Raw genomic sequence first — 25,890 nt, 5'->3', positions numbered from 1 at the left:
GTGTCCTACGTGCAGGCCCAAGCCCGGAGGCCTGGGGTTTGGATGCCCCCGAGTTTCGCTGCCCTCAGCCGCACGGCAGCAGGAGCAAGCTAGGGAGTAGCAGGCTTTAACCCCAACCCCTTGGCGGGTACTAAACCGCGCCGGAAGAGCAGTGCTCCCCGGGAGCGCTTCAAGACAACAGCCGTCCTGGAACCAGACACACACAGCGACTCGTTTCTCCCGCCCCACACCAGAAGGCGCATAAGGAACCCGACGCAGCGCCAAGGCGCCTGCGCAGCCCTTCTCGCGGGGCGGGGCGGGGCTGACTGCCTCTCTGGAGAAGGCCTTAGGAGAGAGACAAGAAAGTCTCGTCCCAACCAACCCGACCCCTCCTGCCTGAAGTGCCTCATACAGCAGCTGCGGATGAACGAGCCGGGGCAGCCGACGGGTCTGGGCGTGCAGCGAGAGGCAGCACAAGGACCCCTTCCCAAAGCGGGGGCTCCTCCCCATGGCTGACGGTCGGCTGCCTGACGCGGCCCCGTCCCTGTGACGTCGCGGTGGAGGCCCCGCCCCGCGCCTTGTTGTCACTGCGCGGCCCCGCCCTCCGCAGTCCCCGGATGAGGCAGGGCTCGGAGCCGGGAGCGGTCGGGGCGATGGTGCTGTTGTGACAGAGGTGAACGGCGGCCGGCGGGAACAGCTGTGGGCGGCGGCGCCCAAGCGCGGGGGGCGGCGGCGGCCCGGGGGGTACCACCGGGGCGCGGGGCTCAGGGCGCGGGGCCTGGCAGAGAGGCCGAGGGGGGCGCGGGGCCCGCTCCACAGCTCGCCGCGGATTGGACGTGAAGTGACAACGGGGCAGGACCCACCTCCTCTGCTCGTTCGCGGGGAGCGGAGCCTGCACGAGCGCGGATTGGGCGAGGCGCTGTCAGTCCCCGTGCCCGGGTCGGCCCCGCCTTTTCTGCTTTCCAGGCGGGGCTGTGGCCCCCCCTCGGGGGGGGGGGGCGCCCCGACGAGGCCTGTTCGCCTCGCGCCCCTGCGTTGCCCCGCGACCGTTCCTGAGATCCGCAGCGCTCCCCAGACCGGCCGCCCCTCTAGACAGGGGGTAGAGAGCGAGGCCTCCGGTTCCTCGGGTTGTAGCTTCTGCCAGAGTGAGGGGCTGTACCCAGGTAGCAAGGTTGCCTGGTAAAAAGACAGGCCCAGACCCTGCGTTGGGTTGGGCACCCAGAAAATCAGCTCTGTCCTTTGGACGTGAAACCATGGGGGTGATAGGACGCTGACCTTTGCAGTCTCATCACATGCGTTTGACTCACAGCCGGTGTGATGCTGCCGTGGCGGGCGTGCGGGCGACAGCCTGTGGTCAAGCATCCAGGCAGCAGCAGGCAAGCCCCGTCCTCGTGCTGCTCCACAGTGACTGGCTGATGCAATAATGAACGTAACTCTTTCTTTTCACATAGCACAGCAGATAAAAAAAACCCCAAACGCTATCCAATGTGACTAGACTTTCTAGCATGTTTGACGTTTATGGCTGGTGAAGTGTTTCTGAGTCATGGCATTGCTTTTCCTTTTCTTTCCTTTTTTAAACTTGAGTTTATGAAATGTGTTGCTGGGTTTGCCATGGAATCTGTCTGTCTTCAATCTGCTATATTTAGGGAAAGGGAGGGGCCTGCAAAATGTTTGCTGTCAGATGGTTGCTAGAATACATAAATATATTCATGATGTCAAATGCATTTTCAGCAAATTATTAAAAATAATATTTCTGTTCCATCAGAGGAAAGAGCAGATTTAGAAGTTCAGTATGCTCATCAAAAGAGGATATACTAAAAGGGTACATGATGGTTTTGTTAGTGTCATAAATGTAGACCTTACAAGTGAACGCACAGTCCTTGCTGCAGAGAGGTTAAAAGAGAAGGTATAACAGATCCATTAGGGAGAGATCAGTCAACACTTTGAAATTCTTTTGATAAAACCATCTTCACGCTCCCCACCTACACACACTGCTGTGTTCCAGCCACATCTTTTGAAGCAGGACTATGACAGCCAGTCTGTTGACAAAGTTCCTTAATCAGGAGTTGCTACTGTGTTGCTGTTAGTCTCTGCCCTTTCCTTCATGTCTTCCAAACAGACTGTTTTCTTCACTGCACATTGATATCTGCTCCCTGACTGCGACATCTTTAAGGTTTTAAATAAAGGTGCACCAATTGGATTGACACACATAAAAGGGAAGTTTATATTATTGGCTATCAGCTTTTTTTGGCTGTTGTAGCCAATAATGTTCTTCGATAATTATGCCCCTGGATGCCTGGGTTCCCTCCCCCAGATACACCCATATCCCCACACTGGCGGGTTGGGCCGGGCTGGTGTGGAGCAGCTACTGCAGTGTCCTGGGTGCTGGTGTGGTGTGGCATGGGCTGGGGCCAGGACAGGCGCTGGAAAAGGTGCCAAATGCTGCAGATGTGACTGGGACAGGGAGGGACGGGTGGAGTTGAGCTGCCTGGTCCAGCATAACCCAGTCCACATTTGCTATCTGTTATCAGATCAGTCTTGGCTGATATGGCTAGTTAATAATTGGCTATCAGTATTGGCCAAGAAAATCTTTATTGGTACACCCCTAATTTTAAATAAACTGAAATATTTCCAAGGAGAATGTCTTATATATTATAGTGTTAATTTCCTACAGCTGTAATTGCAAGGGTTTTTTTTGATCTTTTAATTCAATGCAATCTAATGGTCAGAAACTGTTAAGAACTTGTTCTTGTTTAATAAAAATACAGAATTCACGTTTTGTAACTGTGACGATTACAGGCTTGACATCTATGAAATGTTTGCTTTTAATAGTTTAGTTTACATTAGTAATGAAAACTATGGGATGGTGTAGTTGGTCTAAAATGAAAGTTGTATCTGTCAAGTTTATCTGACTGTAAATGGAGTGTGAGCATCTTGAGATGAAGATTGTGATTTTAAGCAGGAATGTTAGTTGCTGCAGAAAAGGATGGCTGTGCAAACAGCTTGAAGTAAAAAAATACTTGTATTTTGTAAATATTAGCTATGTGACCTTTTAAAAGATAGACTCATGGAGTAATAGTGCTCTAAGGGAGCTCAAGAGGTCATCTAGTCTAGCTCCCTGTTTAAGCAGGATCACTCTTATCTATAGTGTCCTACACAAGCTTTTGCCTAACCTTTTCTTACAACTGTGCAAACTACCCTATCGCATAACTACCAGCCACATTGCCCCACAACATCAAGACCACCCTAACTTAGCATAGGTAAAGCAGGGGGTTGGGGGCTGCCAATGTCATTCTGCTGAAAGCACAGGAAGTGGCTGTTAAAATGCACTTGAGAGTTGCAAAGAAAAGGGCTACAGAGAAAGGCAACCACTGCACTTCACCCCCCCTTGTAGCCTATGCTGTAGGGCAGAATTTCTTTCTGATCCCAAATGTGCATTTGGTCTGATCTTTAGTGGAGGGGCAGACTTTAGGGTAGATAAAAATTCATGATTTAAAAAAATCAGTTTTTTTTTAGTTGGACTTTTAATATTTTTATCTTAATTATAATTTAGCTTTCCTTTTTAAAAATAAACCAGCTTTAAAATGAAATTTGAATTCAATACAGCATATAGGCTAAGGTATACAATTAATATAATCTATTAAAATTATTTAAATAGTATGTTGAGTCAGTGAGCCTCTACTAAAAACTCTGGAGTTAAAAGCTGATTTGGTTCTGTAAGAATGAGGGGGGAAATGTGTAACTTTTGAGGCTTAAAAAGATGGCACATTATTTCATGTATGTGGGGCTTGACCCTGAAAGGGATGCAGGGTCTATACTACTGGATGCAGAGGATCAGCAAAGTCATCACAAATATTGGAACCTGGCCTCTGACTCCAGCAGACACTATCATGTGCATTCCTTGATCAGGATGATACACTGAGCCCACCTTGTATATTTTCCAGTGGTTCTTAATCTTTTTTGTACCAGGACCCATTTGTAAACATCAGTTCCCATCCCAGCCCAGTGCCCTCATTCCTGACCCTCTGCCCCCAGGCAGCAGTCTCGCAGTGTGTGGGGCAAGAAGGTATGTGGGACATGGCAGGTGGAGGGGCAAGCAGCCCCTCGCAGGCTGGAACTCTGCCAACCTGCAAAGGAAAACCTGCAGTTTCTCATGTTTTTCTCCTTTTCTAAAGTTTGTTGATCCATTTTTAAAGTTTGTTCATAACCCTTTCATATATTCTTGCAACCCACTTTTGTGTCACGACCCACAGGTTGAGAAATGCTAGCTCACCGAAAAACAACCATCTGCTCAGTAATTGCAAACTCCATGCTTCCAAATGATTCTGGGTACTTCAGTTAAATGACCTTTCTTGGTCCCTTTGCATGTCTACAGAGATGTAAATATTACTTTCTCAAGTGCTCTATCTGTATCTTGAAACTAAAATACTGCAGTACAAAAGTCCGGGGGCTACAATAGCAGATATCATGGATTTTTTTTTTTTGGCGGGGTGGGGAGTGAAGGACATGGTGAGTTATATCACAGGGAGGAGTCTTGGTTTGTTGTTAATTTCTTGTGCAGAGGGGGGAGAGGGAGCGGAGTAAGGAGCAGTGTGTGCAATAGAAAGGACCAATGCTGGGCTTAAGGCAGTGTAGAAAAAGGAACAGCATTTTGTGGAACATCCTTTAGTCTTGATTTCCACACCTGGAAACTGCTATGGCTGCAGATCACAAAAAAGACCTTATTTAGGAATATTTTCAAGAAATGTCTGCCCTAGTGGGGGAAAAATAGAGGAACACATGCCAAATGAAACAGTGCAACAAAGAGATGCAAGGCCTGGTGGCCTGAATGAAGTAACATTATGAAAAATGTTTCTCAGAAAGCAGTGAATTTGAAGATGGTGATGTAGAGATGTTTGAGCCATCTGGATCAATTGGTTAGCAAACTTGCTATCTTTGAGCCATTCTTATGGATTGCCTGCCATACATTGTAATGCTAGGAAATAATAACTTTGACAATGTTAGTTATTTTGGGTGGATTACTTATGAATTTCAAAAAGTTTGTGTTCAAAATCTAATGAATATGCTAGTTAGTGGGAGTATTTGTCAATTATGCATTTTTAATATTACCTCTGCACTTCTAAAATGAGTTTTATTGCTCAGTGTAAGGGTAGCAAGAGCTTTCCACACGTATGTCAGTAGCAAGAGGAAGATCAAGGAAAGTGTGGGTCCCTTACTGAATGGGGGAGGCAACCTAGTGATGGAGGATGCAGAAAAGACTGGGGGAACTGGGAGTATTTAGTTTAGAGAAGACTGAGAGGGGTTTTAATAGCAACCTTCAACTACCTGGGGGTGGGGGTTGGAAGAGGATGGTAGCAGATGGCTGAACAAAGAGCAATGGTCTCATGTTGCAGCAAGAGAAGTTTAGGCTAGGTATTATAACTTTTTCACTAGGAGGGTGGTAAAGCACTGGAACAGGCTATGCAGAGCAGTTGGAGAATCTCTATCCCTGCTGGCTTTTAAGACTTGGCTAGACAAAGCCTTGTCTGGGATGATCTATTTGGGGATGGTCCTACTTTGAGCAGGGGGTTGGACTAGATAATCTGAGGTCCTTTCCAACCCTAATTTTCTATGATTCTATAAACATACAAGCCCTAGGTCAGGGGTACGCAACTCCCAACATGGGTGACAGAGGATGGCATGCAAAAACATTTTGCCTGGCACATGCACCTTGAGATGGGTGGTGGGGAAGAGGCCAGGGCTGTGCTGTCACAACAAGGATTGGGTCCCTCTCAGTTTCCCTGCCATCTGCCTCTGGCACACCAACATCTTACAAATCGAGGTTGGGGGTGTTTTTGGCTCTCTGCCCAAAAACATTGCTGACCCTTGCCCTAAGTAAAGATATTTTGTGCAGAATATTTATGACTTTTAAAATAAAAAATATATATTTTAACAGTTTTATATTGATAAAGAAAAGAGTTCAGATAGAAGAAGATAACCTTTATGATTTATTGAATATTTTACCTATAGAAGAGGGTTTGAAAAATTATATCACTTAAAACCTGGTTAAAAGACATCTGCTGTAGGAAGGATCTTTCATTTTCAATCTCTTTTTTTCAAGTAGAGCACTGAATAATACTCAGTGTGAGTGACTTTTTAACTATTTTGTTATAGGGTCCAGCTTAGACATAAGAAATTATGAAAGTCCATCATCTTCAGTGTCGGCAGCTGTAGAATCATTTGCTGGTACCACCAGCAGTACTATAACTAAATATACCTCAGAGAGTGAATTGCCTGCATCCGGAAAAAAACTTTCTTCGTTATCAAGTAAAACTATGGATGAATCAGGGTGAGCAAAGTCCAGCAAGACAATGTAAATGAAAAGATTGCTCGGTTCACTTATGCAACAAATTTTCCTTTTCATCTTGTTCAGAACAAACATTTCACTGACATGGTTTGGTCATTATGACCAGCTTACACTCCACCCAGTAGAACAGATATTGCTGAAAGGCTTCTGGATACAGTGTGTGAGACGGAAATTGAACAGTGCAAAAACCATTGAAGGGAAAAGTGTTAAGTTGAGTCTTGATGGATGGAGCAATGTACCAATGATCCAGTTATATGTGGTTGTGGGACAACAGAAGACAGGGTTGTTTATCTCACAGGAACAATTAATACATCAGGAAATGACTGATGCACTGTAGAATATTTAAAAGTAGTAGCCGTGAAAGCTGTAACAAACTGTGAGCAAAAATTCAAATGCCCTGTACGTTGTCGCAGATAATGCTGCAAATGTAGCAAAGATGAGAAAAAATGAGAAGAGATTGAAGCAAACCTGAAACTTATATGGGTGCAGTGATCATTTGATATACCTTTTTAACCAAAAATTTAAGTACTCCCCAAAATGAAGGAAAATGTTATTGAAATTGCAAAATACTTCCGTAGCAACTAGTTTGCTTCAGCTTCACTGAAGAGAGCTGGGGGAGTCCAAGCTAATTCTCCCCCAGATGTACAATGGAAATTGCTGGTTGATTTTTCTGAGCTGTTAATTAAGAACTGGCTTATCCTGATAACCATCTGTGAAGAAAAATGTGACAAAATTGATGGAAGTATCATAGCTAGAGTAGTCAACATTAAACTGAAGAGAAATGTGGAAGATGTATCGAATACATTAAGACTTATTTCCATAGTCTTGGACAAACTACCGACAGATTGCTGCTGTATTGCAGATGTTGTTGCAATTTGGAAAGAACTCCAGGAAACATTAAAGCAAGAAACACCCAATCGCAAAGTTCAATTGCAGGCAGTGTAGAAATGGATGGATGAAGTGCATACTCTGCCTCATTTTCTTGTTAGTGTTCTTAACACAAAGTATCAGGGTAGATGTCTAACTGGAAGAAGAAAATGCTACTATGACATGGGCATCTATTAATCACCTGTTAGTTATGTCAACCATAATACGTTTCAGGGCTTGGGGATGTACCATTTAAGCAGTACATATTTGCTAAGGGCGTTTTTAAGCAGTGGTTGGGATGAAGTGGGGCTGGGCCAGTCCCCATCAGGCTCCGTGCACCAGGATTGTGTTCTGGGGCCCAGCACCACCTCTCCCTTCCTACTCCAAGCACTGGGAGCAGGCCTAGGGGCCTGGAATCACCCCTTCTCTGCATCCTCACACTGGGATTAGGTCCGGAGGGCCCAATGCCACCCCTTCCCAGCTCTCCACTCCCCCCCACCGTGTGGTGGGTTTGGGCCCTGTGATAGGACTTAAACAGAGGGATTCTCTACCTCACTATATAGCCAGTCCTTGCTCTTGTAAACCTCCTGGTCCTGATTTTGCTGCCATGCCTTGTAAAAATCATCTGGGAGGTGTCCTGACTCTATATTAGGTGAAAGGAACTTGGTGATCACATCCCACTGGACTTGTGGGGCCTATCATGCACACTGGCTTATCCTGTCCTGCTCATAATTTGTACAGTTTAATTCAAGAGCCTGGCCATGTTTTGGCTTTTGGTCTCTCTGGGCTTGGGGTCCTTGTGCCCCCAGTTCCTTCTCCCAGTCTACAAATTCCATCTTTGCTTCTGCCTCTCTGGGGTCTAGATCCCCAAATCCTGGGCTTAGCAGGCCCACAGCCTCGCCTTTAGGCCACAGCAGCAGCTTTGAGGTGGCTGCTGTCAAGCTGAGGTTCCAACTTCGGCGCTTTTATGCCTACATCTCCTGGTGTATTCCTCTGATGAGAGTATCTCTCTCAGGATGTTGAGCACCCTGTTGTGCAGCCTCCTCATTTCCCCTTCTAACCGCTTCTGGTCCACCAGGTGTTTGTTGAACTGAAATTTCAACTTAAGCTCATCTCCACCACGAGGTAAATTAACAGAGTCCATAACATAAGGTGCTGCCCTTTTGGCTTGCTACTTGAACCAAAACATACTAACATATTCCCTGCTTTGCATCTACTTACTTCATTTATGGTGGCCTTCCCTCCATCTGGCAAGGGCAAATCATCTTCTTTTGCAGCCTGGGCTTGATGTCCTGTCTTTCCCAGGGGGTAGGCTTTTATACTCATTAGCCCCTCTCCTTTTCCAGCCATATGGCTCATTTTGCTTCACCTGGTGGAGGAGTCACTACCTCTTCAGCCTTTGTGCCAGTGATGAACTTGCTACTTGGCTCCCTCTGCCTCCCCTTAAACTTCCTTTCTGGCCTCTGGCTCTTACTGCCCCAAAAGGTTGAAGTATTTATGAGGGCCATGCCAACTTATAAACTGTGAAACTTCCTAGGCATATTTGTCCATTTTTTTGGGCACTAGATGACCTCTTAGGTCCATTCCCGCTCTAATTTTCTATGATTCTGTGATTGAGCTGCTAAGAGGCTGTGGTTAGGTCATTGCAATTTGCTATTAGAGTTAAATTCAGGAAAATGTGAACTTAGCAGGCATGTATGTCTGAATCTAGAGGTTGTTCAAAAGCATTGGCAGCATTGCAGAGTACCTGTTGGTCTCAGGCTGTGGACAGATGTGAGTTCGTAGTGCTACAAGGCTGCAGCACTCAGAAGTACAACAAATATGTAGCAGGCAGGGAGCAGACAGACATGCAGAGCGCTGTCTCCAGCTGAAAAGCTACAGAATTTCTGCGAAGGCATTCAGCAGCATGCTCTCCAGCCAGAGGCAGTAGGGAGTTGCTTGGCCCTGTTTCTCCCTCCTGACCAGACTGTCATTAAGAGTGATGTTGCCCCTGGTGGGCTGTGGAAGAGCAGCGTGCTGTCTTTGTGTGCACTGGGCAACCAGGCAGTGCTGGTGAACTATCTACCCTATTCTCCCTTCCTTCCTCCTTGGAGTGGGGTAGGTGAGATACTGGGGGATGCTGGGTACTGAGACCCCTCTGTAACACTACATGTGATTGTTCAAACCTTACCTGTGGTCCTAGAAAACATTGCTGCAGAGAAATCCATTTCATCCAGGGGCATATTTGTAGTGCTTCTGCCCCTTTTATGGCACTGTAGGGGGCAAGCATGCCTGTCTGTAGTACTACAGAAGTCAAGCAAAAGCTTATATAGTGCTACAAATGTAACACCTGTCCACTACCTCAGTTTCTCCATGGGAGGTAGAAATGCTTGATAAGGTGAGAACCTGTAACAACTCTTTGTTTAAACCTGCACATAAGCAATGCATGTAAGAAGAAGTCAAATTATTACTGACTGAACCTTTTCTCTGTTGGCTCAACAAATCTGTATTAGACCTATTGGCTTCTTCAGAGATGCTCTTTTCCAGGGCTAAGTACAGACTTCCAGAAATCCCAAACCTGAATCGATTCAATCTTTGCAGGTTAGTCTAAGATGCATAGATTGAACTGATAAGCAGGTGAACAAACATTCACTTTTGATCCCAGAAGTGCAGTCACATGCCTGTAGTGGCCCGCAGCAGGGCGTGGGAGGGATGCTGGAACACACTTCCATGCTTGGCTGGAGCAGACAGCTTGAGCCAAGGCTAGCGTGCCACCCTGTGAATGGGGGTTTGCAGGGGAGGTGCAAAGTATTCTGGGATGCTGGGGCACTGTGAGTTAACTTGAATCTGGAGGGGATCTGGGACAGAAGTTCAATAAACCAATTTAATCTAAATCAGTTAAGTGTGATACAACATTCTTCCAGGTTTATCTTCAATCAGTGTTGGCCATTTTGAAAGTGGTTTATGTGCAGTGCACTTCAGTTGTGTTACAGATTTGAACCAATTCCTTGTCACTTATACTGGTTTATGTGTAATTATTGACTGGCCATATTGGCTGATACCAATCCAATTGCCAATATGCAGCCTGGCAACTTGGAGAGCAGCATCCAGCTGGTAAGTCTGGGGGGAAGGGCTGTAGGGGAGGGAAATGGCATGGTGGGGGTGCAGATCAAGGCCCCTGAGGTGAGGGAGGGAGTGGGATAGGGGCAGTGGTAAGTGCTGCCCAGCCAGGGCAGGGCATGGGGTGGAGCCAGTAGTTCTTCTGGGGGGTGGGGGAAGTGGCTTCTGCCTCTGTGTGCATCCCCAGGGGAGGCATGGGGGGCATGTGCCCCCTGGAGCTGTGCGTGGGATAAGGGCAGGCTGCTGCTGCACACTTATGCTTGGGGTCTGCGCTGGGCTCTTCCCAGTGACTGTGATCAGGCCGGGCGGGGCGAGCAGTGGCAGGACTGGGAGGAGGTTATGGGGTGGGGGGGCTAGAGCTGCCGCCTGCCTTGCCCAACCCAAGCTCAGCTGCCAGGAAGAGCCCGGTGCGGCCCCCGAGCATGTACACATCTGGGGGGCACGTGCCCCCCATACTTCCGATGGGAGCTGCCCCCCCCCATGCTCTTCAGATGAGCCACTGGTTCCATCCCATATCCTGCCCCACCTAGGCAGTGCCTGCCCCAGCCCTAGCTTCACTCCCTTCCTCACCAAGGGGGTCTTGATCTGCGCCCCTTTCCCCGCCCATGCTCCTTCATCCCCATAGGCTTGCTGGCCAGACGCTGCTCTCCAAGCTGCCGGGTTGCACTCCTGGCTTCATGTATCCTGTGCAGATAAGTGGCATTTATCAGTGATATTATTAGCCACATCAGCCAAAAAAAGCCGATTGCCAATAATGTGAATTTTCCTTTAATTGGTCCGGACACAATATGGACCTCTACCAATTACTTTGATTGTTCTCTTTGAAGGAGCTTTAGCATATGACCTTTGGGAGCAGGCAGAGATGGGTTCTTTGTTATGCTTCACTTTGTTTTAGAGTTTGAACCATGTCTGAAGATGAAACGTGGCCTAATGGGATGAATTATTAATTAGTAAGTGCCTGCTTCTTTAGAAGTTGTAGCTTGCTTTATTATAAAAGGCTTCTTGTATCAGCTTGAACCAAATTGATTTCAGGTATGTGATATCAGGCCTTGTAACCCTATGTTGGCTAAGGCTGTGGGTGACGTGTCAGATTTCAGACTTGACAGTTTTATTGTATGTCATAGAATAAATAGCCTTTCCTTCACTTTGTGCCTCTGACTCTAACGAGGTGCAGCAAGCAGACTGAGATACTGGACTTACTGGTGTTTCATTTGGATTGCTTAAAGACTTTGAAACAGTTTGCTATGATCTTGCTACTGGCTGTAACTAAGTGGATTCTCCTTAATATCTTGTCTAAAGTTGAAGTGGGGGTGGGTATGTTTGAAGTATGCTTTTTTAGTATTGATGGAGGGAGGATCATTAGTCTGATATACCTGTTTTATGAGCTTTGTGTTTGTTTCTTTTTGTCAGGACTCATGTACTTCTGATGCTTAAGAGGCAATAAGGCATTTTTTGTGGTTCACTAGAGACCATTTAGTATAAAAATAGTATTTGAATAAAGGAGATGAGTGCATTTACCATCCGTACAGTGGCAGTGGGAAGCCTCCCAATCTGTGTATAAAAATGTTTCCAGCTTGCATTTCAAAAAGAGAAAAGCTGTTACAAATTGACCAGAGAAATCTAATCTGTATCCCAAATATTTTAATCAGTTAAGAAAACAGTATTGATCTGTTTTGGCTCTTGGTAACTGTTCAGCTTCTGCTTTGTGCCTTGAGAATTATGGTGGGGATTTGAAAAGTGAGTAAGAATCCTGGACTTAGCTATTGTACAAAGAGAACTCCTGTTATGGCCTCAGTCGCTACTACTAGTATAAGAAGTCCAAGTGGGATGGACCATGACTCCTTTGTGCTTTCTTGCTTTGCTTTATCAGCATTTGGTGGACGTATCAGATGATACAATCCTTAACAATTTAGATCTGGCTTAGAACTGGGTTTACCTTTACTTCTTGGTAAATGAATGACTAGAATTAAAATACAGTGCAGTGGAAGCTCTCCAAATGGAACAGCAACTTTAAAAAAAGAAGGGGAAGACTCCTCAGTAACATCCTGAAGTCTCTGGCAGTTCTAACTTTTAGAAAGATCAGAAAGCCAGAGTAGATGATGAGGCTACTCTGAAAGCCAGAGTAGATGATGATAGGGTATTTGGTTATTTCATGAATCAGAGAAGTAGGGTTGGAAGGGACCTCCATAGGTTATCTAGTCCAGCCCCCTGCTTGAGGCATGATCTTCCCTATTGAAAGCATCCTGTACAAATCCACTCTCTAACGTATTAGCAAAACTACACAGTCAACCTTGACACAACTACAAGACTTAATATCCTAATCTGTCACCGATAAAGTGGACTGTGGTGACCAATGTCTGGAACTTGCAAGTTTGTTAAAATACGCTTGAGAGATCCCAAGAAGGATGTCGCACCCCCACCCACCTCCTACAGAGGAAGACAATTCCCCTCCCCAGTTCATACCAGTCTGACCATGTGGTAAACTTCCTTCCTGACCCCAAATATGGCATTCGGTCTGATCCTGACCAGAGGGGAAAGACTCTCTAGCTCGGAACCTCCAACTTCAAGTCCCAGTAGGAGCACTGAAGTCAAAATCCCCAGTCTTGGCTGTAGCCAAAACCCAGTGCCTCTGAGACAGGCTGAAACCCTCCCCACTGATATATGTAGCAGCAGGGCAGCAAGAGAAATTCCCTTCCAACCCCATGCATCAACCAGTGACGGCCAGAAGCATGAGAAATACCCATAGGAGAACATAGGCATAGCCGCTCCTAGATCATCCGTGACTAGTGGCTGTCCACACTGTTCTTGAAAACCTTCAGCAATGGAGAGTCCACAGCTTCCGCAGGCACTCTATTCCACTGCTCGCTGTTCTAACAGGGAAGACTTTTTTCCTGATATCTAATATAAACTTTGCTGCAACTTAAAGCCATTGGTCAGTGTCCTACTCTCTGTAGTGAGAGAGCAGAGGTGTTTTCCCTCTTGTTTATGGCAGCCCTTCAGGTATTTGAAGAGTGCAAGCATGCCCCCTCTTAAGCACCTTTTCTACAAGCTGAACATGCCTAGCTCCTTCAGCCTCTACTCATATGACTTGCTTTCCAAGCCCTTTATCATCTTTGTTGCCTGTCTCTGGACTCCCTCTAACTTTTCCATGTCCTTTTAAAAATGTGAAGTCCAAAATTGCGCACAGTTCTCTAGATGAGGCCTAACCAATATTGAGTAGAGAAGCACTATCACCTCCCGAGCCTTGCACCTAGGACCAAAGATCTCAGCTGTGAGGATTGACTAATGCTCTTTGCTGCCGAGTATTTTAGCTCAGGCTTGTCCCCAACAGGCAGGCTGCATGTAGCCTGTGGGTCCTGGCAGCCACCTCTCCCACTACTGTGGTAGGTGGTTGTAGGTTCCAGATACATATAGGTAGATAGTAGACACTGTAGACTTTGGATACCCTGGGAAGATGAGGGAACCAAATATAAACATCTGTGTGTAATCACTGAGGTATTACTTCAGCTGAATGACGAAGTAAGGTCTTTTGAAATAAAAGCTTCAGCAAACAGCTGTATAGCTTATTTGGCAATCCACTGCAAACAATCTGGTTGCAAGCCACATGGTATGAATAATAAGTCCTACTATATCTTATTGAGCCTCTAATTAACAAGATCCAGAAGCATCAAAACAAGGCAATTTTTGATAGTGTTCAGAATTGTAAAATGGTTGTGTGCAAATGATATCTTTTAATGATTTAAAGGCCTTTTAAGCAACTCTTAAAAATTCAAGGCTTTTAAAGACTTCCTAATTATTCTTTCTGCAACCTTTCAGATGCTGAGAAGTTATTGAGACTGGTACCAACACCAACCTCTGGTTTTATGTTTGTTTAGGACCTCATGTGATTGTCAGAGATCAGAGAGCATTGGAGATGAATATGGTCAGATAACATTACCATCCAGTGAGGCTATCTCACTAGGAAGTTGGACAGACCACATATCCACGTATCTGATCAAGTGATTCTTAGTGTGACTAATCATAAGACACTACCAATTCAACTGTAGGACCTGGCAAGTGTTGTCTGATTTGTTTTTTAAGAGTTTACTCTTAGTTCTTGTGAATGGATCTCAGTGGTAATGTTGAGGAGGAAGAGTTGTGGCTCAGGGGCTCTTGTGTTTCCAGTCGTTGTTGTTGGCAATCCCTTGATTCAAGGATGATCTCTACCACGGTTCAGTGTTGGGTCTTGAAGTGACTTGAGTCCAATCTTTGAGCCACAGATCTGTCCGCAGAAGTCGCAGATCTTACTGCAGGGGAGGGTAGGCCATAGGCCAGGATCTCTCTCCTTATTCCTTTCTCTACTCTCTTCTCTGCTTTGAAGGCAAGATGCTTTACCTCAAAACAGGCAGCCACTTGGTTGAGGTTGCGGCGCAATTGGAGGTGGTCAACAGCCAGCTTCTCCCACATCTTGATGTCAGCATCCATTTTGTTGAGGCATGCCTTCAGTGTGTCCTCATAGCATTTCCTTTGGCCACTGCAATATCTCAGACCATTACAAACCTTGGAGTAAAGCACTTGTTTTGGGAGCTGAAAGTCAAGCAAATACACACAATGTCTGGTCCAGCAAAGTTGGTGCTTGAGGATCACCGACTCAGTGCTGGTAACATTGGCTTCAGCAAGGATGTTGGTATTCATGTGGTGATCTTCCCATTTGAGGTGGAGTATTTTCTGGAGGCTTTGTTGGTGATGCATCTACACACTTTTGAGATGATGACAGTAGGTTACCTATGTTTTGCATCTATAGAGGACAGTGGGGATGATGACTGCTTTGTAGGTCTGGATCTTGGTGTCTTTCTGAAGATCGCAATAAATAAAGACATGCTGAAACAATTCCTGAAAAGAGGCACTTGTGCATCAGATCCTGTGCTGGATCTCCTCATCAATGTTCACTCTCTGGGAGAGATGGCTACTGCAGTAGAGGGGAAGTGCTTGACTACCTCCAGGGTCTTCCTCTCAATGGTAATTTGGGGAGGGGAGGTCACATTCATGGTCTGGAGCAGGCTGCCAGCGCACTTCAATCTTCTTGACATAGAGAGAAACGGCCTCTCCAGAAAGATCCAGTGCTGTCTGGAGGTTTTTCTCAGTGTGCACAAGGATGGCACAATTATTGGCAAGTTGAAGGTAAGGGATAGTTATTTTGAGTACTTTGGTCTTTGAGCGAAGATGACCCAGATTGAAGAGCCCTCCATCCACTTGGAATTCAGTGTCAATTCTGGAAGGAAGGTGGTTCTTAATGGGCACGTCTACATGTTTATTAATGCACTATAGTTACTGTGCATTAAGTTTAGTACTTGTATAACCAACTACTAAATCAATGAACAGTAACTGGTGCTAGTGTGCAGTAGTGCTGGTGCATGGCTTTTTAATGATGCTAACTGCACAGTAGCCTAACACTACTGCACATTAGTGTAGTAGCATTGTTTTTGCCCTGAATGTTAATGAGTGGTAACATTAGGTTACTGTGCAATTAGCATCTTGTGTAGATGTGTCCAGTAAGAACCAGGATGACTGTCAGAAAAGTGGAGAACAGAGGTGGGATGATGATACATCCTTGCATGACCCCAGTTTGGATGACAAATGCATCTGTCTCTGATCCACTACATAGAATGGTTGCAGTCATCTGGTCATGGAGGAACCTCAGGAACTTGATGTACTTCAGGACATCCAAATCTGGACAGTACTTCCAGAAGGCTTCATGATCGATGGAATCAAAAGGCTCAATAAAGGCCACATACAGGTCTTGATGTTGTTCCTGACACTTTTCTTGGACCTGGCAAGCAACAAAGATCATGTCAGTTGCCACGTGGGGTGGTCTGAAACCACACTGAGACTCTTGCAGGACTTCCTCAGCAAGAGGTAGATGATGATTCAGGAGAATGTAGGCAAGGATTTTCCCTGCTTTGGAAAGGAGGGCAGTATCGCAATAGTTCCCACACACAGATTTATCTCCTTGAAGATAGTCACTATATTGGCATTCCTCTGGTCCCCAGGAATCTCTCCATTGTTCCAAATTCAAATAATAAATTCATGAAGTTTCATGAATTGATTTGATGGTGGCATCCACTGCAGTCGAAACATGGTTTAGGAGTGCCTCAAAGTGCTCTTTCCATCTATCTTGGATAGATTCACTGTCTTTGGGGAGTATTGAGCCATCCTATGATCTCAGGAAAACAGGACCTTGGGAAACTGGGTCATAGATGGCTTTCATTGCCTGGAAAAAAACTGTGTATGTCATGTTTGTCAGCATAGAGCTTGATCTCCTTGGTTTTATCTTACCACCGATTTTTTTTGATTTCCCAGATCCTCTTTGACCTTCAGCTTTGAGGAGGAACTGATATGTCTCCTTCTGTGGAGATGAGGTATCATCTCGCTAAGCAGAACGAGCCCTTCTCTTCCAGTCAAAGAGGACTTGGATCTCAGTGTCATTCTCATTGACCCAGTGTTGGTGTTGATGGGTTGTATAGCCAATAGATTCAACATAGCCCATATGAATAGCAGTTTTGCACCCCTTCCAGAGTTCCTCAGTATTGCTTTCATTGGTAACAGGGGAGAGAGCTTTTTATAGAGAGGCTGCTGGAGGTTTTGAAGAGAATTGGTGTTGAGAGACCCTTCTCTGTTCAACACTTATGAAATTATGGATGAGGTTTTGAGGCTCTGTGGGCTATACTAACTGCTCACAACTCATTTCTGTGTTTTGATGGACCTTGGTACAATTGTTGTCCTGCTTTCCCACTAGACATAAGTGATTAGATATCAGGTAGAAAAAAACCCTGGGCATACTGGGTGGTGGAAAGAAATGTATTTGCTGTTAGTTTTTTGTTTTCCCTCCACTGATGGAAGTTGTATGGGTATAACAGAGTAGTTTACAGTACTTGTAGCTCCTTCTGATTCCTAGGTAGCAGTGAGGACCAGAAATACCTCGTTTGTCTTTCATGGCTTTGTCACATACATACCTCCCTATGCTTACCTAGGTTTTCATCACCCATTGGGTGGACAACAGGCACGTAGGACTGATTGAAGCTTCTGGGTCATCTTCCAGCTAGTACAGAACAAGGCCAGCTGGCCATTTTGTTTGTGAAATGGTGACTGAGAGTATATTAGTCCCTTGCTTCCTTTTCTACAGTGCCACTGAGGACATTTCTGGGTGAAACTAAAGTCTTTTCCCCCTTTTGTTTCATCCTTAAATAGGCTCATAACCTGCCTACTCCTCAGCCAAATGCAGTGTTTAGATGAAGCATAGTTTATTCCCTGACTTGGAGGAAACATTTTTGTAGCTCCAGAGGTCCAACATTTTTCCTCTGAGTCTTTCCATACAAGGGTATTGCAGGGGATTTGTGCCAACTCATCTTCTCATTATAGATTCATAGATGTTAGGGTTGGAAGGGTCATTGAGTCTGACCCCCTGCCCTGGGCAGGAAAGAGTACTGGGGTCAGACAACCCCAGCTAGGTGCTTGTCGGGTCTTCTCTGTAACAAGCTTATCCCTGCTATTGTGGGTACCAAGGAGGTAAGGTGGCTTGGTCTATCTATCCCTGCTTCTATCTCGTTAGGGCTAGGTATAGACGGTCAAAAAGCCTAAGGCAAAATAGATTCAGTCTTTGCAGGTTAGTTTAAGCTGCACAGATTAAATTGAAACAGAAGTGAACAGATGTTTACCATTGATTCAGGAAATGCAGCCATATGCCTGCAATGGCTTAGGCCAGAAACAGGGGGGTTTGGGGCAGGCAGTAGAGCACGGCTCTCTGGCTGTGTGTTCTTTCTCTCCTGCTGCCCCCAAGGTCTCTGGGATTTGCAGTCCAGAATTACAGCAGCAGGACTTTGCAGGGTTGTTCATCACTTCCTCTTCCTGCTTCCCGGTGCCTCTGGGATTTGTAGTCCACAGTTGCAGTGACCACTAACTTTGAGCAGGGGAAGAAGGGGTGTTTAATTCCCCTCCCCTGGACCCTGGCTTTGACAGGGGGGCAGCCCCCCCCATAGACTGGGCTGCATCCCCAGCCAGGCTTGCCCCCTGCCCCTTTGTCAGCCAACCCTCACTTCTCCAGCTAGGGAGCAGAGGGGTGGAGCCAACCCTGCTCTCTGGATCAGACAGCCCAGCCCAGGGCTGCAAAGCATGCGGGGGGACAGTGATCTAATTTCAACCAGGAAGGAGTCTGGGACAGAAGTTTCATAAACCAGTTTGACCTAAATCAGTTAAGTCTGATACTACGTACGACCAGGTTTATCTTAAACCAGTTTCAACCATTTTGAAACTGGTTTATGTTCACTGTGCTTCTGTTTGGTTACAGGTTTAAACCAGTTTCTGATCACTTGAACCAGTTTGTGTAACTTCTGTCCCTAGCCTATGTCAGCGGTTCTCAATCTTTTGCACCTGATGTCCCACCTGTGTAAGGTCAAAAAATCCTGGTCCCACCAGTTGTGGCGGGGCGGGAGAGGGGTACACCAGGACTTTTTGACCTTACGTAGGTGGAACGTAAGGTGCAGAAGGTTATATTAAGGTGCAAACTGCTTACACTAAAAATTACAAGACCTTTTTATAAAGGAAAGACATCTTTTCTCCCGTGCCCCTCTGGATCTCTACGGTCAGTAGAGATGCCTTAGGTGTTTGTTTCCAAAGGTGTAGCTCGCTTGCGCAGACAGAAGGAAGGCTCTGAATGGATGTACATCTGAGACGCATCTTAGCTGCCTGTAGAAAATGATGTAAGCCCTTCTCTAAAGGCAAACTGGAATGTCCTGACATACAGCCTTCCCCTTGTTTATCTTTTAATATTGCAGCTTCAAAGTAGTTAGTGTCTAAACTTGTGCATCCTGTATTTTGGGGGAAATGTTTGTTCTTAATCTAAAACGTATTAAATGTCCCATGTGATAGTGATGGACTCCCTAGAGGGACAGGGCATGACTTGTTTGTCATGTATTGTGTTCTGATAACAAATGTTTCACTGATATAGGCAGATTTTGAGCAGAAGGGGATTGAATACTTCAGCTCCGTTCTCACGATCATCTTGAATTTGAATCAAGGGGACTACAGGCCTGTAAGTGAGGAGCCGTTATATAGGAGCTTTATGCTTTGTTCATTTACTGTAAAAATTATGTTGATAAAGCTGTAGCGGTTACAAATAATAGTCCTAAGCTATTTTCTTAAAGATTAAGCAAGGTATTGGAAATAGTCCTTTTTACTGATTTTCATGAACTAGAAAATAACTGTGAAAGTTTAGCTGTGAAATTCTCAGCAATGTTTTCTGTTGCGAACTCCTGTGCTGCTGCTGCCTAGTAATAATAATGCTGGAGCTAGTCTGCTTTACACAGAGACTGTTTACACTCCTGATGCACAGCCAAGGGCAACTAGCACAATTCCCTCTTCAAAGAAAAAATAGTCAATCAGATTTGTCCCTTGAAAATTTACCCATAAAAATATGGTGCTATTGTTAAATGTGAATGAACGTGTGCTGATAGGGATTATAATGGATCTATGTGTAAATTTACCCTGTCAGACAGTGAAATGTGGAAGAGAAAAAAAAAGTTCAGGTTGTCAGTTCTTTGGGTTAGGGATTATCATTTGATTTATAACTATGACTGTCTTTTAATCTATTATCTCAATGTATGACTGGGGCTGTCAGGAATGATCATAATATAAATTATTAATAATACTCATTTTGTAATTATGAAAAGGGGCATTTTACAGAGGTGCATTTAAGGAGTAGGTTGAGAGTAATGCTGAGGTGCTCTTAACACCCTCTGAATGAGTTCAGCTTCCTGCTCTGAAAAGAGAACGCACTGAGTTGTCCTGGCTTTATTTATAAAGCATCACCCTCTACAACTTGTCAGATTTTGTTTTTATGGATTTCAGCAGAGTTGTTTTGTGCCTCTGAGCTCCTCAAAAAAGGAATTGTCCTTGTCCTTGACTACTGAGGCATTGGGGAAGGAGAAGTAGGCAGGTGGATCATTGAGTTTTTGACAAGTGCCAAACCAGCACTATACCTGTGATACATAGGTGACATTTTCCTCATCTGGATTGAGCACCTGGACTCTTACCCAAACCCTTGTTTAAGACTCTCCCAGTAATGCTGTTGGCCGCATAAAAGATACCACCCACAAACATTCTTGCCTTGTGTATTTCCTGGACCATCACAGCTACAACCTGACTTTACCACCACTTTTAAATACTGTTCTGTGATGGTCTGCTTAATCATATAGCAACTCTAGATTTTTCTGCCCACTTCTCATTCACTTGAGAGGACTGAGGGAATGAAAATGTTTTGGTCACTTCCTTCTCTATAGGCAAAATTTTAGTTCAAAGCAAAACCTGGATAGGGCTTGAATTCCCTGCTTGTATAGCATAGCTGGATAGCTAAGCTCAAAGTGTCTGCCTCTTGTTACCCTAATGGGAATTTTAACTTGTATTAATGAGTGTGTTGCTAACATTAAAAAATACCTTTTTAATACCTATTTTAAATGGATGAAAATGTAAATTGTGAGGACTGCTAATTTTAAGAGTAATCCTCATAAGAGTAGACGGTAGCCACATCTACATGAGACGCCGACTGCGCAGTTATTTAGTACTTGTATAAACAAGTAGTACATGACCAAGGAATGGCTTCATGATGCTGACTGTGCAGTAGCTCATGACTTTCACAGCGGTGTCACATCATGCTTCCTGCCACATGGGCTACTGCACAGTCAGTGTCTCATGTAGATGTGGCCGCCCTTGTTGAAATAAATCCTAATCAAGTGTGTGATGCTACTAATACTTTGTAGAGTTGGAGTGGGGTTTTTTTTGGTTTCTGTATATTTGGATCACAAACTGCTATACCCCTCTCTTGTGAACTGGAATAGCAGGTATGTTGCTTTCTTTTGCAGATGCAGTCATCCTCTCTATTGTTAGTGTTACTTTCATGAAAGCTGAATTCATATACATTTCTCAGAAAGGCAGAAACTCGGGGAAAGCCACAATAATGAACCCCAGAATTTAGCAGCAGTCCCAGAGTAGCATCTTATTTGTCTCTTTGTGTTTGCATTTTGCAGGTTTAAATTGATCATGGACAGTGAAGAAATCCCAACTTTTTCAAGTCCAAAGGAGGAAACTGCGTACTGGAAAGAGCTTTCCTTTAAGTACAAACAAAGGTATTGTTTTGCTTTAACAACAATTCTTACTACTGGGTTAAATGGACAGAACACAGCTGAGACTCTCTCCAAGGGTTATACTTTGATGCCTCAGATATCAACATGAATTTCTGCATTTTCAACTTTGAAATGGGTAGATCAGTGAATGAAAATCCAGCTGCTTGGACCTGACAGTGTCATGCCTGGCATTACCACCCTGTGAACCCTAAGCTGTGGTTTGTAGCCTGTTTCAGTAGGAACTTCTGTTATTATTTTTCATCTCTGTATTGTCTAAGTGTTGCCTCAGATAACAATAGGACATTTTATCATTCGAATGCTGCTGCTGTCCTATGCTTTTAGCTTACCAATTCCTTTATGCTCCTTGAAGTAGTTACTGGTATGAAGCTTAACTTTGGAGTCTCGCTCTCTCTCCTTTAAGAATTCTAGGGGCTTTTTTTTTAATTGGACTCCAGCTTGCCTGAATTCTGTTGGAGACTCCTACTGATCCAAGTCTATGGATTTCTTTTAATGACCATTGAAGCTAATAGAAATTCTGAGGAATTCTGTTTGCTTTTCAATGGAGCATTTTCTTCCTGTTCTGTGTTTCTCTTGTGTATGCTGGGGATACAACAAGCAAAACTTTCTCCAGTTATGAGAGGCACATCAGAGTCTAGAAGACATTTTGCTGTCTGTGTACAGAACTGGCATATTTCAGAGGGAGAATCTGAAAGGACCTGACATCTCCCGAGCCATTCTTTGGTGTCGGAAAATTGCACCTTGTGGAGTCAGCGACAGCTTTGCTTTCTATACCTTTCATAGTTTAATTTCCTGTGTAGTTTTTACTGCTTGCTAAGAGCTGAGCTCTTAAATTCAGGGCAGATGCGGACTTAGTACACGGAGTATGCTGAGTGGCTACTTTTAGCAATTTAATACCCTGCAGTGGTATAAGGTAAGTATGTGCTGGCTTCCTGCCTAAGTGCTTAATAATCTCAATGTTTCAGAAAAAAAATTGAGGTTTGAATGTAAATTTGAAATGTTCCAGTGATGTAGATGTATACTTATGGACTGCTAAACTGCTTTTCAGTCAACACCAGATTAAATTCAACTTTGTACTTACTCAGTGGCTAATAGCAGGACTGTGAAACTGTTTAATAAATACTAGCTGTGAAATGTAATGAGGAATACAGGGAGTGTTGGACTCTAAGGTAGTGGTTCTCAGCCTTTTTAGATTCAAGGCACCCCTCAGAAAATGCTGGTTTTTACTTTTCACTCATGTTTTGACTACAGAAAAGAGCAAAACTCCTGTTGCAAAGAACTCAAAAAGACCTCAGTGGGTCAGAACATTTTAACACTATGGATTTCTATTTGAAATCTCTGGGTTTATGTTGTGAAGGATCTCAAGGCATCCCAGGATGCCATGGTACTTTGATTGGGAATCACTGCTCTAAGGCACCCTTTTAATAAACTTAGTTCATGGAATTGGATTTAATACAGTTGCTTGTTTAATGCATAATAATGAAGTTTCAATTGCCAAGCTTAACGTAACTCCTATCTTTCAAAGTTTTTCTTCCTTTTTAAACGGTCACTGTTTAAATGAGTCCGGCCACATGAAGAAATGTTGGTTGGGCCTGCTATCTCTAGAGAATAACAAATAGTTTTGTTATTCCTTGATGAACTAGATCTATGACTGATATAAATCCTCTCCTTACAGTTTCCAGGAGGCCCGGGAAGAGCTGGCTGAATTCCAGGAGGGAAGCAGAGAATTGGAAGCAGAATTGGAGGCCCAGCTAGTGCAGGCTGAACAGAGGAATAGAGACTTGCAGGCAGATAACCAAAGACTGAAATACGAAGTAGAAACATTAAAGGTATGGAATGACTTGTTCTTGTGGACATGTTTTAGATGCTCATGTATAGTCCTGTGTTAGATTGTCTTGCCTGCACAAGTATTGGTAATTTTTTCCACATCTGGAGAGTAGAGAGAGACGAGTAATCCATTTGAAATCCAGTCTTAAATATAGCATTTATTTTCATTCAAGGCCAGGTACTTACCAGCTACTTGACAGGTTGAGGAAATTCCTGGAGGAATTTGCTCTGTTTCTTGATCATGTAATAAGAGGTAGAGTATTCAGGATTCCTTGATTCTGAGTTTGGTGTTTAGTTTCTCTTGCATAAGGATTCTCTGAGACCTGCAACGGCTGGCTTCGTAAGGCCTTTTTATAATCAGGGTAAAAAAAGCATACAGGTAAAAACAACCCCCTGAACTAGGGTAACATTATCCCATTCAGTGAAGAAAGATCTGTGAAAGAATCAGGGTAAAACTTAACCAGTGTACATTGTGCAGTATAGGTTTCATCTGTCCACAACCATGGTGGGTATCAGCTGCACACCTCCCTCCCTCACTGCCTAGTCGCCTCCTTCCTCCCTCCCTCCTTCACCGCCATGGGAATGTATCCTTATTTTTCACATTGTAAACTGGCTTCCCTTTATGCGATTTCAGTTTATGCACAGTTTTTCGGGAATGCATGTACTGCATAAATTGAGGGAAACCTGTAAATTGCACTGGAATATGAGTTAGTGGCCCTTAACAGACGTTAAAGTTGCAGTGGGATCTGATGTGGGATCCTGATAGTTGTGCTTCTTGCCATGCCACAGATGCATGGCAGGAAGTATGACTGTGGGACTGAGCGTCAGATACCACTGCACCATATTGCTGGTCGGGGGGAGCACAATGCAGATCTCTTCCTCACTGGCAAATGGCAAGCTTGACTCCCTGCACTCATGTGACTGGGAGTCCTGATCAGCTGATTGAGCCTCACACTGCAAGGCATAATACCCAGAGTATATCAAGATACCCTATAATGTGCTGATAAAATCAGGGAAGATGGGCAGTGCCAGTGCCCTGCAACTACAGAGCACTAGTTAGTTTATATGTTTAGAAGATCCTAGAAGGACCATGACACACCTAGCAGGAAGAAGGGAAGCCTCTGGACCCTCTCTAACTTCTCCACATCCTTTTAAACTGCACACAGTAGTCTACATGAGGCCTAACCAGTGCCAAATGGAAACTTCTGTGTCTTGCACTTAATGCTTCTATTGATACATCCTAAAACTGCATTTGTTTTTTGTGCATCTACATCACGCTGTAGGCTTATGTCGAGCCTGTGATCTACCAAAACTCCCAGATCACTTTCTATAGTGCTGCCATCCAGCCAGGTGTCACCTGTTTTGTATTTGTGTTTTTGATTCTTCTTCCCAACCTAGCATTTGTCAGCATTGAACTTCATCCTGTTAGCTCCAGCCCAGCTTTCCAGTGTGTCAGGATCCTTCTGAATTGTGGTCCCAGTCTCCAGTGTGTTTGCAGTCCTTCTCGGTTATATGCCATTTACAAATTTGTTAAGTAAGCTCTCTGTTCTAGCATACAAATCCTTGTATGATTGAACAGCAGTGGGCCCAGGCCAGACTTCCTGTGGGACTCCTGCCTCCTGCCATTCTGACATGAATCCATTTATAAATACCCTTTGCTGTAGTTATTGAGCCAGTTGTCTGTCCACCTCATAGCAGTTATGTCTAGCACACATTTCTTCAGTTACTTTGAGAGAGTCATGTAAGACCTTGTCAAAAGCCTTGCTGAAGTCCAGATACACCATATCTACAGAATTCCTTTCAACCACCTAAGGAGTTACTTTGTCAAAGGAGGAGATCAAATCTGTTTGACACTATTTATCTTAGAAAATCTGTGCTGGCTGCTTGTGATCAGCCTCTCCTCCAGATGCTTCCAAATGGACTTTCTTAGGATATGCTTCAATAACTTTCTGGGTATTGAAAAGAAGGTAATTGATCTGTAGTTTCTTTTTTGCCTTTTTAATAAAGGGGCACTATGTTGGCCTGTTTTCCTATCCTCTGTTACCTGGCCTATCTCCCATGACTTTATAAAGATTATTGCCAAGGGCTCCAGAATTTCCTTTGCCAGTTCTTTCAGCACCCTGGGATGAAGTTTTTCAGGTCCTGCTGACTTGACTTCATTCAGACTCATCAAAAGCTCTCTAACTGTCTCTCTTGTTATCTTCTCCCTCAGCTTGTCCCCTTCCTTATCCAAATAATCCTTTGTCTGTTGTATGGTTGAAGCTTACATTTTTTGTGAAGACAGGCAAATTAGCTGTTGAGTAGCTCCACCTTTCTTGCATCTTCTGGCAAGAGTTCTCCTTGGCTAGTTAACAGTGGACCCACAGCTTCTTTTTCTTTCTTTTCTGACCAGCATACTTACAGGACTGCTTCTTGTTGTCTTTATCCTCCCTCACTGGGTGCAGCTCATTCTTTATCTTTACCTTCCTGATTTTTGTCTCTGCAGGTTCTTGCTATTTTCTGGTATGTTTCCTTGGTGACCTGCCCTTTTTTCCATTGCCTGTATGCTGTCTCACGATTTGGAATTCTGTCATATCAAGACTCCTTCCTCCCAAGTTTCCC

General features: G+C 44.5%; 1 protein-coding gene across 4 annotated transcripts in view; it reads left to right on the top strand.

Moving 5' to 3' along the window:
• Positions 1-553: 553 nt before the first annotated feature.
• The window catches only part of NDEL1 (nudE neurodevelopment protein 1 like 1), a 56,835-nt gene continuing 31,498 nt past the window's right edge, over positions 554-25,890 (top strand). For 3 of the 4 annotated variants that reach the window (XR_002102452.1, XM_019542772.1, XM_019542771.1), the window contains exons 1-4: positions 554-652; positions 19,275-19,358; positions 21,349-21,447; positions 23,138-23,291. Coding sequence is in view for 2 of the 4 variants with exons in the window: in XM_019542772.1 (XP_019398317.1) it covers positions 21,362-21,447; positions 23,138-23,291 (240 nt within the window). In the remaining 2 variants the exon portion in view is untranslated. The remainder of the gene's footprint in view (positions 653-19,274; positions 19,359-21,348; positions 21,448-23,137; positions 23,292-25,890) is intronic. The other variant, XR_002102453.1, reaches the window with a different exon arrangement.

This window comes from Crocodylus porosus, unplaced genomic scaffold (assembly GCF_001723895.1).
Source record: "Crocodylus porosus isolate Cpor-Errol unplaced genomic scaffold, CroPor_comp1, whole genome shotgun sequence".
NCBI lineage: Eukaryota > Metazoa > Chordata > Crocodylia > Crocodylidae > Crocodylus > Crocodylus porosus.
This window is presented reverse-complemented; position numbering and strand designations above follow the sequence as displayed.